This window comes from Pollachius pollachius (genome assembly GCF_949987615.1).
Source record: "Pollachius pollachius genome assembly, chromosome: 13".
NCBI classification, from domain to species: Eukaryota; Metazoa; Chordata; class Actinopteri; order Gadiformes; family Gadidae; genus Pollachius; species Pollachius pollachius.
This window is the reverse complement of record NC_136946.1, coordinates 15,766,136-15,781,172: the sequence shown is the minus strand read 5'-3', so window position 1 is coordinate 15,781,172 and position 15,037 is coordinate 15,766,136. Positions and strand designations below refer to the sequence as shown.

The 15,037-nt window shown below is 43.1% G+C and overlaps 3 protein-coding genes across 8 annotated transcripts in view; 1 reads left to right on the top strand and 2 right to left on the bottom strand.

The window, feature by feature from the left end:
- The window catches only part of trioa (trio Rho guanine nucleotide exchange factor a), a 77,826-nt gene extending 67,379 nt beyond the window's left edge, over window positions 1-10,447 (bottom strand). For all 6 annotated transcript variants that reach the window (XM_079750076.1, XM_079750077.1, XM_079750078.1 and 3 more), the window contains exon 1: window positions 10,002-10,447. In XM_079750076.1, coding sequence (XP_079606202.1) covers window positions 10,002-10,071 — 70 coding nt within the window. In that variant the 5' untranslated portion in view covers window positions 10,072-10,447. The remainder of the gene's footprint in view (window positions 1-10,001) is intronic.
- Window positions 10,448-12,202: 1,755 nt separating this feature from the next.
- cfap90 (cilia and flagella associated protein 90) lies at window positions 12,203-13,350 on the top strand (the record flags this gene model as incomplete). The annotated part of the gene is made up of 3 exons (XM_079748905.1): window positions 12,203-12,319; window positions 12,564-12,680; window positions 13,171-13,350. 3 exons carry the CDS (start codon window positions 12,203-12,205, stop codon window positions 13,348-13,350), a joined length of 414 nt encoding a protein of 137 aa, XP_079605031.1.
- Window positions 13,351-14,041: 691 nt separating this feature from the next.
- Window positions 14,042-15,037, bottom strand: part of adcy2b (adenylate cyclase 2b (brain)) — a gene marked incomplete at its 5' end in the record, with an annotated part of 33,199 nt that continues 32,203 nt past the window's right edge. The window contains one exon of the mRNA XM_079749760.1: window positions 14,042-14,936. Coding sequence (XP_079605886.1) covers window positions 14,784-14,936 — 153 coding nt within the window. The 3' untranslated portion in view covers window positions 14,042-14,783. The remainder of the gene's footprint in view (window positions 14,937-15,037) is intronic.

Genomic DNA, 15,037 nt, shown 5'->3' with positions numbered 1-15,037 from the left:
GGGGGGGGAGAGCCCTAGTATCAGTAGTGTTAAGGGGGAGAGAGCCCTAGTATCAGCGTTAAGGGGGAGAGAGAGCCCTAGTATCAGCAGTGTTAAGGGGGAGAGAGAGCCCTAGTATCAGTAGTGTTAAGGGGGGGAGAGCCCTAGTATCAGCTTTAAGGGGGAGAGAGAGCCCTAGTATCAGTAGTGTTAAGGGGGAGAGAGAGCCCTAGTATCAGCAGTGTTAAGGGGGAGAGAGAGCCCTAGTATCAGTAGTGTTAAGGGGGGGGAGAGCCCTAGTATCAGAGTTAAGGGGGAGAGAGAGCCCTAGTATCAGTAGTGTTAAGGGGGAGAGAGAGCCCTAGTATCAGCAGTGTTAAGGGGGAGAGAGAGCCCTAGTATTAGCAGTGTTAAGGGGGAGAGAGAGCCCTAGTATCAGTGTTAAGGGGGAGAGAGCCCTAGTATCAGCGTTAAGGGGGAGAGAGAGCCCTAGTATCAGCAGCCTAAGGGGGAGAGAGCCCTAGTATCAGCGTTAAGGGGGAGAGAGAGCCCTAGTATATTCAGCGTTGAGCGAGAGCGAGCCCACAGCTCATCAGAACATAAACAGTGAGCGCCATTGACGTGGCGCCAGAATTCAAATGCACAACCACCAATGAGCACTCAGTTATGAGTGAATAGAGAGAAGGGCTAGGGTTCAGCAACACACAGTAGTTAGAATGTTGACATCTGACATCTTTATTCACTCCTATTTTGAAAACCTTATGAGGAATAGGTTTTGTATTTAATAAAAATCTAAAGGGAGGTTTATGTCGCTTCACTAACAGCCAATGGCCACCTGGTGTTTTCCCACTACACTATACTGGCCCGGCGTGGTGCAGTTTGGTTGGGTGCAGCAGCCCAGTGCGGCAGGGATTTGCATTCCCATTACAACCGGGCATCACACTTAAAAAGGTGGAAAAAGTACCAATGGAAAAACACCACCGGTGACCAGTGTAGGTCAGCCTAAAGCCGTTTGTATGAAGATAAACAACAACACACCAACGTTCAGAACCTCCAGCCAGCGTAACTCCTACCCAGGGCTGTTTGACAGTGGCTTTACTGTACCTGAATCACCATCAGCCCCCACCCGGCGCCAGACCCTACCCTGACACTAGCAGAGAGGTTTCTCGGCAAACACTCTCATCGCTTGACTCATACAGTGGTCGTCGTCACATGGTGGCCTACGCTGAACAGTCACTGAGCAAAGACCCCGTTCTTGTTTCAACACGCCTATTGTCTGGTTAAGATGTAACTTCTCGGAATGTGAGAAGTTACAAGCTGCTATGGACATAGGACTTAATAAATTAACTTCTTAAATATGAATCAATGAATAATAAATGTATAAAAAATGCTCATAAATAGGCAACTAACAGAGTTAATGTCAAAAGTTAGCAGTTTACCTTTTTATCGTCTTGTTAATTCATTTCAATATGATCAATACAGATTTACAATTTCTTTATTTCTTACCCAAAGGGCAATCACTAAAGCTAACAATGGCGAATGTCAAAATGTAGAAAGAAACTATGCAAAAGATAGATGGTTCAGTTAACTAATTCCCATTGGTTGATCAACATTTAAGTGCATAGATCGATTGTATTGACCTGGCTTTGATGCCAGTTGCATATTTGACAAAGGTGATTCAATCTGTTGGCCTTTGATTCAGTTCTAAGAGATGCTATAGAGGAGAAAGATGCCGTGATTGGTCAGATATTACCCAGGAGCGATCTTAAATGCGTAAATGTTTAAAACTTGTTTCTTATCCTTTCGCTTGATCCGATCTGTTTGTTATAAGTGTCCCTCAAGGAGAAGTCTGGCTCCAATATCACTGCTGAACATTTCCTTATTATCATTACAATCTCAACTGTCCATCACCCAAATCTTTTAGATAACATGAAGCAATGCTTTCTGTAGTCAAACAAAATTAACTCTCGCAAGACTTCTCCGTGAGCAAGGACCCAATAAACGGACCAAGATTTAGCGACTGGTTAAGAAATTAGTTGTATTTCTCTGTAGGGATCCGTTCCATATAGGGATGCACCGATACCAGTACTTATGTACTCTTAAAACTTCTGATACAAACACACAATACCGCTGAGCCAGTGAACACCAACATTTTTTTTTTTCCCTGTGGTAATTTGTCCTATGATCTATGGCATTTTATCACCGTTACTAAAATAAGGCCCTGCACCGGCGTCACAGATCTTATGTGGACGTCGGGAGCTCTGTCTGGGCAGCGGTTGACTGCGGCGTCTAAGAGAAAGTTGATATTTTCAGAAACTTAATATACATAAAAATAAACCGCTACGGTCTGAGGCTAAGCATCTATTTATTGAATAACCTCGTCCGAGGGTTGGGTTTCCTAAACAAATATAGTATATTGCTATGGTGTGTGGTACAATTCCTATAGAACATCAGTCATTATAAGGCTCATACACAACAACAGTAGTAAAAAAGTATCAGGAAGTTAGTTGGCAAGGGCCGTAACTATGGAGATGACACGCACCCTCTTTCCTAGAGGGGGCGTGTTTTTTTACTCTGATGGTACTCTTAAGTACTCGGTACTCGATAGTACTTTGAGAAAAAGTGGAATTGGTGGAATAAAATCCCCCCCAACCCATGCATCCATCAAGAGCAATAGAGATGGAGGCGGGAGGGACACCGTGAGTTGGCAGATTCTAAAATCCACTGAAGACTCACTGGAGGAAGAGAAAGGAACACAACAGTCTTTCAGGACTTGTCCGAGCTCTCTGCCTCTCCGTCTCTCTCATGTTGTCGTGCCAACCCTAATCATTGACATGCCAACGCCGGTGGCCCGTTCAAGTGCTTGTCATTTCGGATTCAGGCACAACTTTCCGTGCCCAGTCTTCCCCCAAAGTTCACTTGAGTTCTCTTGGCTTTTTTTTCACTAACTTGGATCACCCTATCCTCCTACCTGCGTTCGGCAAACTTTGCTCCCCAAGGGCCCAATAAAAAAATCAATCATTGAGGAATCGACTTTACGCTCTGTGTAGAAAGACTCATAAAAGAGCAGCCGACATGCGCTCACACCATCTGAACACACCGACACACATCCAACATCCAATCCCCATCCCCCACACCTTCTCCAGCCTTACCTCCTGCCTTCACTTCCTGCTCCATCTTTCCCCCACCATTTCCCCCTTTGCACTCTCCCCCTCCACTCGTTCTCTTCCCTCGCTCCAGCGTGGGAGGCAAGACGATGGCGGCGGACACACAATATTTTCTGCAGAGCTCACATCCAATTAGCCGGAGTGCGGCGGAGGAATGACCGGATAAGACACGAGAGATGTGCGGTGGACAAAAGTGGGACAGCCGCTTGCGTGAAAAAGTGTGTGTGTCTCTGAATACATGGTGGTTGTAACTCCTAAGGACAGGTTCAGAGAAAACAAACCACCATGAATCTGACAAATGGTCAAATTTCATGGCTGGCAAATGCACTGACTCAAAGTCTTAAAAAATAAGTTTCCCTGCGCCCTTCGTACTGCTTACTACTGGCAAAAGTTACGTTGGGGGCAAAGACACGCTGCAGTCAAAAACTAACCAAGGAAAGTATTTGCATTAATTAGAAACTCATCATACGTGTGTAGATTTATATCAGTACAATATAAAAGATTGGGCTGACGGTAGAGATAAACATATAGCCGTGCCCTGAATGATTTATACACAATCTTGAGGATATACGGATATACTTGTTTTTCATTATTTTTTATCAATGATCGGATGTGATTAATGTGCGCCGCCCGGCAGAACGGAGGTCTGTGTCACCAAATACTCCAACCACTGTTTGATAGTTGGGCTGTTTTTTAGCAGCCTTTTGACATTATTTATTTCATTATTAGTATGATTTGCATGACTATGAATTTGCTTTCCTCAACCAGACATTCAAGGCCAAACTAACGTCTTTTTTCTCAAATGTATATTTTTTTTAAAGAACCAGTTCCGATTTTTGCCCAATAAAAAATATTTAATGGCCGACCTGTGTGTCACTGCGCTACTAAATGTGTATTTGTGCTACTCAAATCTTTAGCTTGCTACCACCTAAAGAAGTTAGCATGCAGCCCTGGCATCATATGCACGCACAAAGAGATTATATTGGTGGCGTCACCATTGTTCTCTCAATAATAATGTTATGCAAATAATGTTGCATAACTGGACATCACATTTGTATGCAAGCCATAAAGCCAACACACACACACACACACACACACACACAAACACACACACACACACACACACACCAATTGATTTAATACAATGAAAAAGTGCTATGAGCCCATGATTTCAAACCAAGGGCCGTTGTGTGCCTTCTTTAAACCATCTTGGCTGCCTTCCGCTGTCATTCATTCTAGTGAATAAACAAGGCATGGTTTCACAATTCTCCGGAAGAATCTGGTCTGAGAGAAGAAACGGTTATTAAGAGCCCATTGAAAATAAGTGTTTCACATTTAAAATGCTTCCTCTGGTCCTACCAAAGTCCAGTCCAAATAAAACGAGGAGAGAGCGTGAGACAACAGACACAAATATGGGGGGTGACCATGCGTGTAATTGTAATAAGGTGGCACAAAAATGCAATCTGAATTCAGTGTATTCAAAAGATGTTCGAGGGAAAAAACATCATGGATTTTACAAGGGCTGACCGTTCAGCAGACTTATTTACTTATTATTTTCATTAGTTATTTTTTTAGCTATTTGTGTTATTCTTTGTAGTATTTGTATTTTCTGTCCGAAGCATATCAGTACATAAGTTTCATTGTTATTTATACTAAAACAGGTTTGTTTGCAAATGTTTAGTGGCCTGGGTAGGTGGACTTCCACCGTATTCGAGTTTTACTATAATGCCCATCCTCCAGGAACATCCATCATCAAAATTGAAAGTGAAAGTTAAAGCAGCACAACGCTGCTAGGTAGCAAAGCTGTGCACATGCATATTGACCTCTAGACCGACATTCGTAACCATTCAGAAATATTCTCTGCGGTTAGCCGATTAACTGTTAACTCTTGAAATCCCTACTTCCTATGCATAATTTAGCCCAGTAAGATAATGGACTTTAATCCATGGGAAAAGTCCTCTGCCTCTTGACTTATTTATCAGTCTAGAGATAGTCACTACAATAAAGGTCTTACAAGCAGATGACATGATTTGGTCAATGTTTATCAGCAGGTTCAGTGCTTTCTCTTGAACTGATAACCAGGCTAGCTAATCTTTTTCTTTCTTCACCAGTGTAGTACAACACAAAACAGGAAGTCGAATCTTGACAGCACAAAACAGGAAGTAAAATCTGGAAAGAATAACAATAATTCCTAATTTTCCAAACCCCTCTGCCCCCCAGAAGCCTCATGCTGGGGGTGGCAGCACACTCATCCACACATGCAAATCAGTATTCCGTCTCACGGCCAATCCAACTCAAAGAAGTTTAACCCCAATTTGCCTGGAAAAACTGTATTATCTTTTGGTACAAGTGAGTATGTACACTACAGTGTGATGCGGTCTCACTCAAAGAAATCGAACACCAAATATAATATCAGCAAGCTTCACACTCAGCAATGCAGTGTTTTCTTAGCACTTAGCGAGGTTTGTGAAGTGGCCAACTATCTTGGGTGCTTTCAAAAGAGGATACAGAGCCTGGAATACAGAAGCAACACTGTGATGCCAATGGAACTGTTCTTTAGATTAAAGCAAGCTCTTATTGAATGTGATGATGGTGATAGTGATGGTGATGATGATGACCCAAGAAAGGATGGTTTCAGCTGCTTGCATGTGAATACAAATCGTTTACTTTTTGCATTCAAAATGCCTTGGCACAGAACAGGCTTTACAAAGCCATATAAAAGAAAAAAAGTTGTTGAGAATGAGAATGAGAAGGGTCTGAGAATCGTGATCTCAATTCAAAGAGAAAAAGATGCTGCTACTTGTTTTTTTACAAGAGGAGAGAGCTCGGTCTCATCTCTTTCGAAACTACCGATATATTTCTTTCCACACACACCTGTGATTAAACCATCTAAACAGGAGAGGGGGGAGGTAGAGAGGAGAGGGCTCCGTCTACACTTTAAGAACTAATACTAGTATTATTATCATATCATGTGTCCATGACCCTAACCCAACAGGGTGAATGGGTGCAACGGCCATATCGATTCAGTGACACCCAAACCACAGCTCCGCTGACCACACCGTTGTTTACCTGCTTTGTACTATCATAGAGCTATACACCTCTAAACAGCCATTTTAATGTTATATCAATTTGGAGACATGTTTTAAACCAGAGACTTATCCGGTTTAGTTACGTTTCAGTTGGTACTTTGTAATTCACCTATTGTGTATAAAGACGGCTTTAAAGACGTTATGATATACAAGTTATTTCGAGAGGGCTGCTGCTGCCCGACAGCTTTGCTTGGCCCGTCTCCTCTGCTGGTTCCCAATAGTGCCGCAATAAACAAAAGCACAATATCAATATAGCAAAAACGAATTTCTGTTGTTAAAGTGTAAGTGAACCCACTGCTTCAGCTAGAATTCGAACATACGCAGTAAAACAACAATGTGTTTTGGGCTGAGACTGAGTGTTCTAGTCAGGAGGGGGGCGGGTTACGGCCCACGTCAACTTTGATAATTGAGTACCGTCGTTGTGTATGAGTGTTATAATCAGCCATGCTGTTGTATATGAAATGCAACACACATACTGGGGTTATACTGAGCTTAACCGTCACTCGGACATCGCAATACACCGTTGCTGAGACGGGAGTTCCACACACACAGATACACTGCAGCATTGTACGGAGAGGCCAAACCCTTTCTTGGACACGATCACTTAAAATCAACGGCTGCCCAGAACAAGCTTCAAAAATACGCAAACTGAAAACTTGTTCAAACTCGTTTGAGATTTGCTTTTCATCACTTCCCTTAAATGTAGATCATGTACACAGAGGACTGTGTGCGTGATTTTCTGCATGAAGTGAACAACTTTCGGTTCGCGGCTTCAGATGTTGAAATAGCTGATATAAAATACTTTGACTTCTCGACCAATCAGAGATGTTCAGAGCTGCAAGCCCCGCTGCCAAAGTACCTGTTATGGAAAATACTAACTACTGGCTAATTAATTAGGTTATAGAAGCTTGGCTGCATCTCCCTGCCGTATTACCATGCTATAAATCATGTGATTTAACCTTGCTCGAGATGAATTTTGATATGCTGAATGCACCATGATTCTGTCACAACGCTGTTTTGTGACATTACCCACACTGTGACACAATGCATATGGCCGGGTGATTAGAATAACCAGGTAGTATTTTTATTAGTAAATGAAATGGTACCTCTCAGTGATAATCAGCAATTTGGATTAGCTTGCAAATCCCTAGTCAATACCCAAGCAAATGACCAGGTCATAACAAAACAAGGGATATCAGGATGATCACTGGGAATTTCACTAAATAACTAGAAACGTATGATCATGTGTTAGGTTGAATGGTCCAACAATGACAGCAGCTTGTATTTTTTGGTTTACATCCCTGGTCAAAGCACTGTGCAGTTCAAGTCAACAATATATTTCGAAGCTTTTATGCATGCCAATGGGAGCCGGCCTTGTACATCGATAAGATGGCAGCAAACGCAGTTCTAGTGTTTGTAGAAAAACGCTTTACATATCACATATCCTGTAGGAGACAAATTATTGTTTGTGCGATGTAGTCCCATATTTATGGTCAATATCGGTTGCTACTTGCTACATGGCAACTATAATCTCTGCCAGCACACAAAGCAAACACAGGCAAACACATACACACACACACACTTGGATAGGCCCTGTCAATCAACACCTTTGTGCCCACTGTGAAATCAGCATCACTGAGGGCTCTCAGGAGGGGACCAAGCTAAAGCTGTCCTATAATAAGCCCCAGCTCCATGGCAAAGCCTGCAAGAATTGGGGTCATACACTACATTGTCTGTATGTAATTCAGATTACAGTGAGCAACATTTATCCTTGTGGACACGTATAACAGGGTTGCTTTTTGATCCAGGCATCAAGTTCAGCGTGTCAGGGATGAGACCAACAAGGTTGTTTGGTGGAAAATGACAGAGATACATTTTGATGTTCCTAATATTAGTATTATTGGGCTGATATGTTAAGGCTCACAGATGAGTTGTACTGCAGAGATAAGTCCTCTGCCGTGTGCAGAAAGGGTCAGGGAGGGGAAATCCTATGCTTTTCAAAGAAATCAAGAAATAAAAGAGACAAGAGACAAGACCTATGACCTACTCCAAGGAGTGTCGCTTTTTATATATTTTTTGACACTATCAGAATGTGACACTTACACAGCTGCTTGCTAATAGTATATTGGCTGTCCAATTCAAGAGACCAGATTCGTTTTTAACGTTTAACAATTACAACTTTGTTCATCAAATCCATGTTCACCGAAGGTCTTAATTTTTTCTAGGATGGTGTTGCCAATTGAGTTAGCAGATAAGGTCTAAATTAATAAATTGTGTACATTTAGACATGGTTAAATTTAGGAATTAGTTTAGACATGGTGAAGTTTAGGGCTAGGGTTAGCTTAAATTATTGTAGATATGGTTAAGTTAGGGCATTTTGGTAGTTAAGTGTTATGTATCACGTTTTTATTACTTATTCGAGTTACTCATGAGATTCCTTCGCCACCGTAGGAAAATAAACTCGCGTCCACAGGGCTTTGTCACCAAAATTAGGGTCCCAGAAATGCGGTCCTGAAACTGCAGCCTCCTCTAATGCAGGAACATAGTCCTCGACGAGACCCGAAAGAAATGCCATCTGAACTTGCCTCTGTGACTAATTATCTAGCCAGAAACCGCAGGAGCCAGAGGCTGAATATCAATACCTTGTCATCGTTCACTCCTCTCCATCATTATAACCGAGAAGCCAGTTTATAGGACGTGCCTGTTCACATCTTCTACATCCAAGAGCTCTTATTTCAATATATCAGCAGTGCCGCAATACGCTTGAGTAGCTATCTTATCATCATCGGTCGCTATTGTATACTCACAGATCTAGCTACATTTTGGGGACACTAAAATAAACTGATCGTGCCGGAGTTTGCAATAGTAAAGCGAGTATGTAATGATGTGGTTTCCCGACTATGTTTCCACTGGGTCCTACGGCTGCCTATTAAATCAGTGTAAAGGCCCATGTCGAGCTGCCCCACATATAGCTGACAAACTGGCCTAGTTAGCAACGGTTAGCAATACAGTTGTACACAAAAACGACACACGAGTGAGTGAATTACGGGCGGACTTTTGGTCGTACGAATACAAATAGGTGACCATGCGTGTATTTCTTAGTTGTTTTTTTTTGCATATGGCGAGACTCGTGTGTGGAGGAAAAGGGAGTTTGACCTAGATACCGCTGGCAGGCTGTGCCGAACAGAGCCCAGCCTGGCCGATGTGTGCCACGCCATGTATTGTTTACATTACATGCGACATCATTTTTTTTTGACAGCGAAGGAAAGTATCCACAAAACGAGAGGAACCATACGAATAAATGACACGTGTCTGGTCACTGGGGTCCGTCAGTCCGAACAATGTGTACTGCTTGATGGGGCGTCTTTGCAAACTCACTCACAGGCGAGCATTAGCTTGCTAGTGGTCCTTAGCTTTGGAGACTTGGAATGACGTTAGCTTCGCGGATAGCTGCTGCTGGGGACGCTGGTGTCAGCAGATAGCTTAGTAGCTACTGGCCGTCAACGTTACCTGCTTTATTATCGCACGGCCCTTTTATTTGAGGTCTCTGCACAACACATGCTAGCCGTTGCAACCGTTCCCCATTTCTCAACCCATATGAGACCCATTGTTATTCATTCTGTTTCCTACAACGGCTATAAAGTGCCCTTTCCCTTGTACAAACACGAACACCATTCTCCCGAGTTACTACGGGAAGTCAACACGTATGGGAACAATGTGTCGCCGGGCGGGGGCAGCTCCGGATGAACACTCTTTTTCGGCTTACCATTTTTGAAGAAAGCCGCTATATCGGCAGCGTCTTTTGACGTCTCGTCTCCTCCTTCCCCCGAGCTCATGGCTGCCAATTTGAACAGGAGCTAAAAATCCCGAGTAGAAGCCCCGTTCTTTCCAGGGTATCAAGCTGTCCAAATCACTCTGGTCTTCCGAAAAGCGCTAGTAAAGGGAAGCGGCCGGCTACGAGGACGTTTACATATCATTCATGCTATCTGCAAACCTCCATCTTAAGTACGGCCATTAGACTGCTATCGCCGTACTACCAGGGGATCCTTCCTCGGAGTGGAACCGAGGGGAGAGTCACTGTCGGTGGGAGGAGGGGGCAATGGGCCACAGGAGGGGCTGGGTCGCTTTTCGGTGAATCTCCGTAAGCTTTCGGAAACGAGGAAGCAATGGGTGATCAATGATGGGCAAAAGGCTCCACACCTCATCCCGCATATAATCTATCCCTTGTTGCTGTGAATGTACTGTATTGTGTCCGGACTCCGTATGCCAATTTCCTGTTGGATAAGGTGATTCAAATAATAGGAATTCAGATGAGTGATTCTTTGGATGAGACGTGTCTGTGTTTAGTTATAATATAAATGTTTAGTTATTTCCGAGATGAAAACTAAATAAAAATAAATTCATCCTTTTAATTTAGGTTTCCTCCACTCCGACGGTTTGGATATTTTTAACAGCCTTATCTCTCCCACCACCTATCGGCTAAACATGCAAGTGCGTACAGTAGGTGTTTTTCAAAATGATCCTGCTTCATTTGTGGTGACAGTTTTAATTGTACTTAAGTGCGGCCCTTACCAAAACCAATATAAACCTAATACTTCTAGTATCTCAAGGACAATTAACCCAGTTGAATAGACTTAATGTTCAAACCATATTTATATGTGGGGTGAATTTGACTACTGATGAATAATTACTGTAGTGTCTCAGGTGGCATGGAGGGAGCGTGCAAGTTGGCTGAGGTTTATAAAAAAAAATCACAAACTAGTTGTTTCGACCTTCCTGTTCCGTTTCCACCACTCTGTTGTTGGTATTGTACCTATAAATAAGACGAGGAGATTCGACGCGTGTTTTCTTGTTGGCGTCTCATTTAAAAAAACTCAGGTTTCTGCCACTTTGGATTTAATCAAAACGTACACGGAGCAGAATTTATATTTAAGCATAAAAAAATATATGAATAAATAAACATGTAGCCTAATAGTACGTAGCATTCGGTAAGTGGTTAGTTGGTCAAACAACAGAGTATATAAAACTACTATTCTAAGAATTGTGTAGCCTTAAGGTCGCAATTCAATTGTTTGTCAATGTATGGAGTATAGGCATTTTAATTAGATTTAATCTTATTCAGAACTGTAGAAGAGAACGGTTCAAATCGTGTTTTTTTTTTGTTTTTTTTACCTGTGGGTCCCCTCTATAAATCACAGAATAATCTTTTCGTTTTTATTTATATTCCTTTTCTGTAAATTAAGAAAATTGAACATTCAAATGAATGTCCAGCAGGTCAAGCCACAAGCTGTCAAGTGATTACTGCCAGGTAGCTTCCAGATGGAAAACAACTACTGTTACAACTGACTCCTATGTCATTTTCATCCGAGAGAAAGACTGTGGAGTAGAAAGACACCCCCCTCCCCCCCGGTCCCCACCCTCGGTCCCCCGGTCCCCATTCTCGGCCCCGGTCCCCACACTCGATCCCCCGGTTCCCACCCCCGGTCCCCGCCGAGTGGCGGCTCACAACCCCCGTGGTGCCCCGCTGAGCAGCCGCTCGGGATGATGATGGGATCCGAGAATAACTTGGAAGAGGAGACAAATAAACACACACACACACACACACACACACACACACACACACACACACACACGCACACACACACACACACACACACACACACACACACACACACACACACACACACACACACACACAGTTAAGACATTCAGATCTTCTATGGTTTCAACCCTTCACAGATGTCTAATACTGAAAGTCTTGTTGTCTCCACTCTGCAGGCAGGCTGGACAAGAGACGGACCGGATACCAGAGGGCAGTTGGTTTCCTTAGCAACTGTAGACGCCAAACGGGTGACTCGGTGGCCGATCGAAGCCCATCGAGGGACCGAAGAGTCCACTGAAGAGTGTCGTCGACGCTCCAGCTCATTGATGAAGCATTCTTTGTTTTGATGACCTGTTTGGTTTACGATGGATGCATTATTGGAGTCTCAGACCAGGCCGCTCGCCACTCTGTCGGTGTTCAGTTACATCCCACACCGCAGAAAGGAAGACAAACAGGTCACTTTCGTTAACAGTGACTCCAAGGTATCTTTTTTATTATTACCTTGGACCACTGGTGACAGTTTTAATAATCCCTGATCTGTGTTGTGGGTTGTGCTATAGGTCTGAGAGGGCGTATGACGGCTGATGGCAGCACGATTATTTTGCTTATGGGCGCATTATATTCTCACTTTGCTCCGTCTTGACTTCAGTCTAGGCTTTAAAGACCCAATAAGTTACTTTTAATGCTGTACTATATACAATTTTAATGTTGATATTATTCCCGCAGGCGCCGGAGCTGTGTTTGTATGACCGTATAGTTCACCAGACAGAAGGTTACGATAACAAGGTACACCGGGACGACAGAGCGCACCACAAGGGCAGAGGCCTGGACATTTATTCAGAGGTATGCAGGTGCCTTAATATCTAAAGGTCAGTTGTCTTGTTAATCTCATTGCCCAATTAATTTAAAAACACTATGGACAATCCATTCCCAAAGACTTGGCACAGGACTTCAATTGAGTCGCTAAATACATTTGCAAAATGTTCCGATTGTTTTTCGATCTGTGTTACATATTGTGTCCACAGGGGGGCGTAGCCCCCTTTAATTTAACGAAAATGCGCATCACGTCGCAATCGAGGTCAAGTCAACGTGCCGTTATATCTTCTCCATAGATCACATGTAGGCCTATGTAAAAAATAGTAAGGCATACTCATTTAAATAAGCATTTGAAATGGGATTTCAAATGCATTGATTAGCAGGTGTACAAGTAAGCAGGTGTACAAGTAAAAATAACTGTTGAACTGTATATGTGTTTAAAACAAATGAGATGATGCAGAACAGAAGAGACTCAACGATAACGGATGTGTATGACTCCATCCTTCTCTTCTCCTAGGAGAAGGCCCGGGTGGTGCCAGTGCGGATGTCCTCTGAGTACGGGCGTCGCCCACCACCTCTGCTTTACGAACCCGGGAAGCAGTTCGTCCACGTGCTACACATGAAGAAAGAATTCTTCCGGAAGAATGGAATCACCTGGAATGTTGCAGAGGGATACGGAGATGTGGTCCCTGTTTGAAAAACAGTGACGAGAGCACTTAAAGTATTATTGTGTGTCAGTGTTGTGGTATATTGACTGTAAGGGAAATAAGGGTTTCCATGGGTGATATCAAATAAATAGTGTGGAAAAGCTCAGTAAGCCATCGCAGTTTTGGGTTAGGGTTAGAACAAGGAACAATTGAAAAATTTCCATTAATCCTGGGTCATTTAAATAGGTCAGTAGGTTAACAAAGCCTGTCTGTAGTACATATGTTTTACTTAGTTTGTATCAGGTACTTTAATCTATATTCCGTTACTGGAAAGTAAAAGTAGGCCTAAAAAGCCCAACTATGTATCAATAAGAAAAATGAGATGGAAGGAAGCTGGGCGATGATCTATTCACAAAAGCTTAGTCAAAAGTACATAGCTTCAAGGATTCTTTACTGATCCAAGCCAGAAACCAATATAAACAGCCTTTATTTTCATAAAGTCTTTATATCTATTCTACCTTTATGTGTAATTCCAGGAACACGTGAGACATGAGAAGTTTTTAAAACATGAGAAGTTTTAAAGGGAATAATTACAAATTCATGAAAAACATACATCAAATTGATTGAAAGTTATTGGTGTAATTTTGCGTTACTCTTATTTTCATAAGACTTGAACAAAGGCTCAAACTGAAAATAGCAACTTATTTACAAATATTTAATGTATTACAAAATGACAGCAGTGAAAATGCACTAAAATTGCAGTAGCTGTTGGTCTCTCCTGCTAAACTCCCATCTCCATGGCTAGAATTACGTACTCACCCAGCACACTGGATAATGCTGGCTTTGAATGCGAAACACTGAACATTGCGTTGCCCATTTAGAGGTAAATCCACCAGATGGAGGGGCCACGGGGCCACCCATGCTGCACAACCCTAGAGCAGTAGGGCTTTGGAGCGCTGCAGGCATCCCATGCCCTTTTCACCCACCACCTTACAGGTGGTGTGATGGGCCACACCACACAAACACAAACACACACACACACACACACACACAAAAGCAAAGCAATGTCCTCCAGGCAGATCAACTGGCCTATGGTTCCTCTTTGCTTCAGCTTTTTAGTTTTTCAGCAAAAAATGGATGATCTAAAACAGTTTGACTGCCCACAGTACCGCTGAGTTCTAAGTACAATCTTTGCAAATGCTAAAAATCACCTGTGCGTTTCTGTGTTTGTGAGTGAGCAATGACCCTTTTAAGTGTGCAAACAAGTATGCCTGTGTACGTGTGAGTGTGTGTATGTGTGTGTGTTGTTGTTTGTTCGTATGTGTGTGTGTATGTGTGTACTGTATGTGTTTGAGTGAGTGACCGTGTGAGTGGGTTTGTATGTTTTTGAGTGTGTGTTTGTGTGTGAGTGTGTGTGTGAATGCATGTGTGTGTGGGTCTGTATGTGTTTGAGTGCGTGTGTGTGGGTGTGTGTATGATGCATTCAAGGCATCACGGTCCCTTGCGACAGAGAGCGGCTCATCTCGGTGTGAACAAAGTAGGTCTTCAGCTCGCCCTTCCCCTTCACGCTGATGACGCCCCGACAGGAACACACGTACCCCAGCGCACCCAGGACCCGGCTCGTCTCCTCCGTCACCTGGCGTTGGGGTTACCATGGCGACCGCGAGTGGCCATTGAGTAACCCAGGTGACAAAAAAGAGGGTACAAGTTAGACCGGATCCAGTCCAGCACCACTAC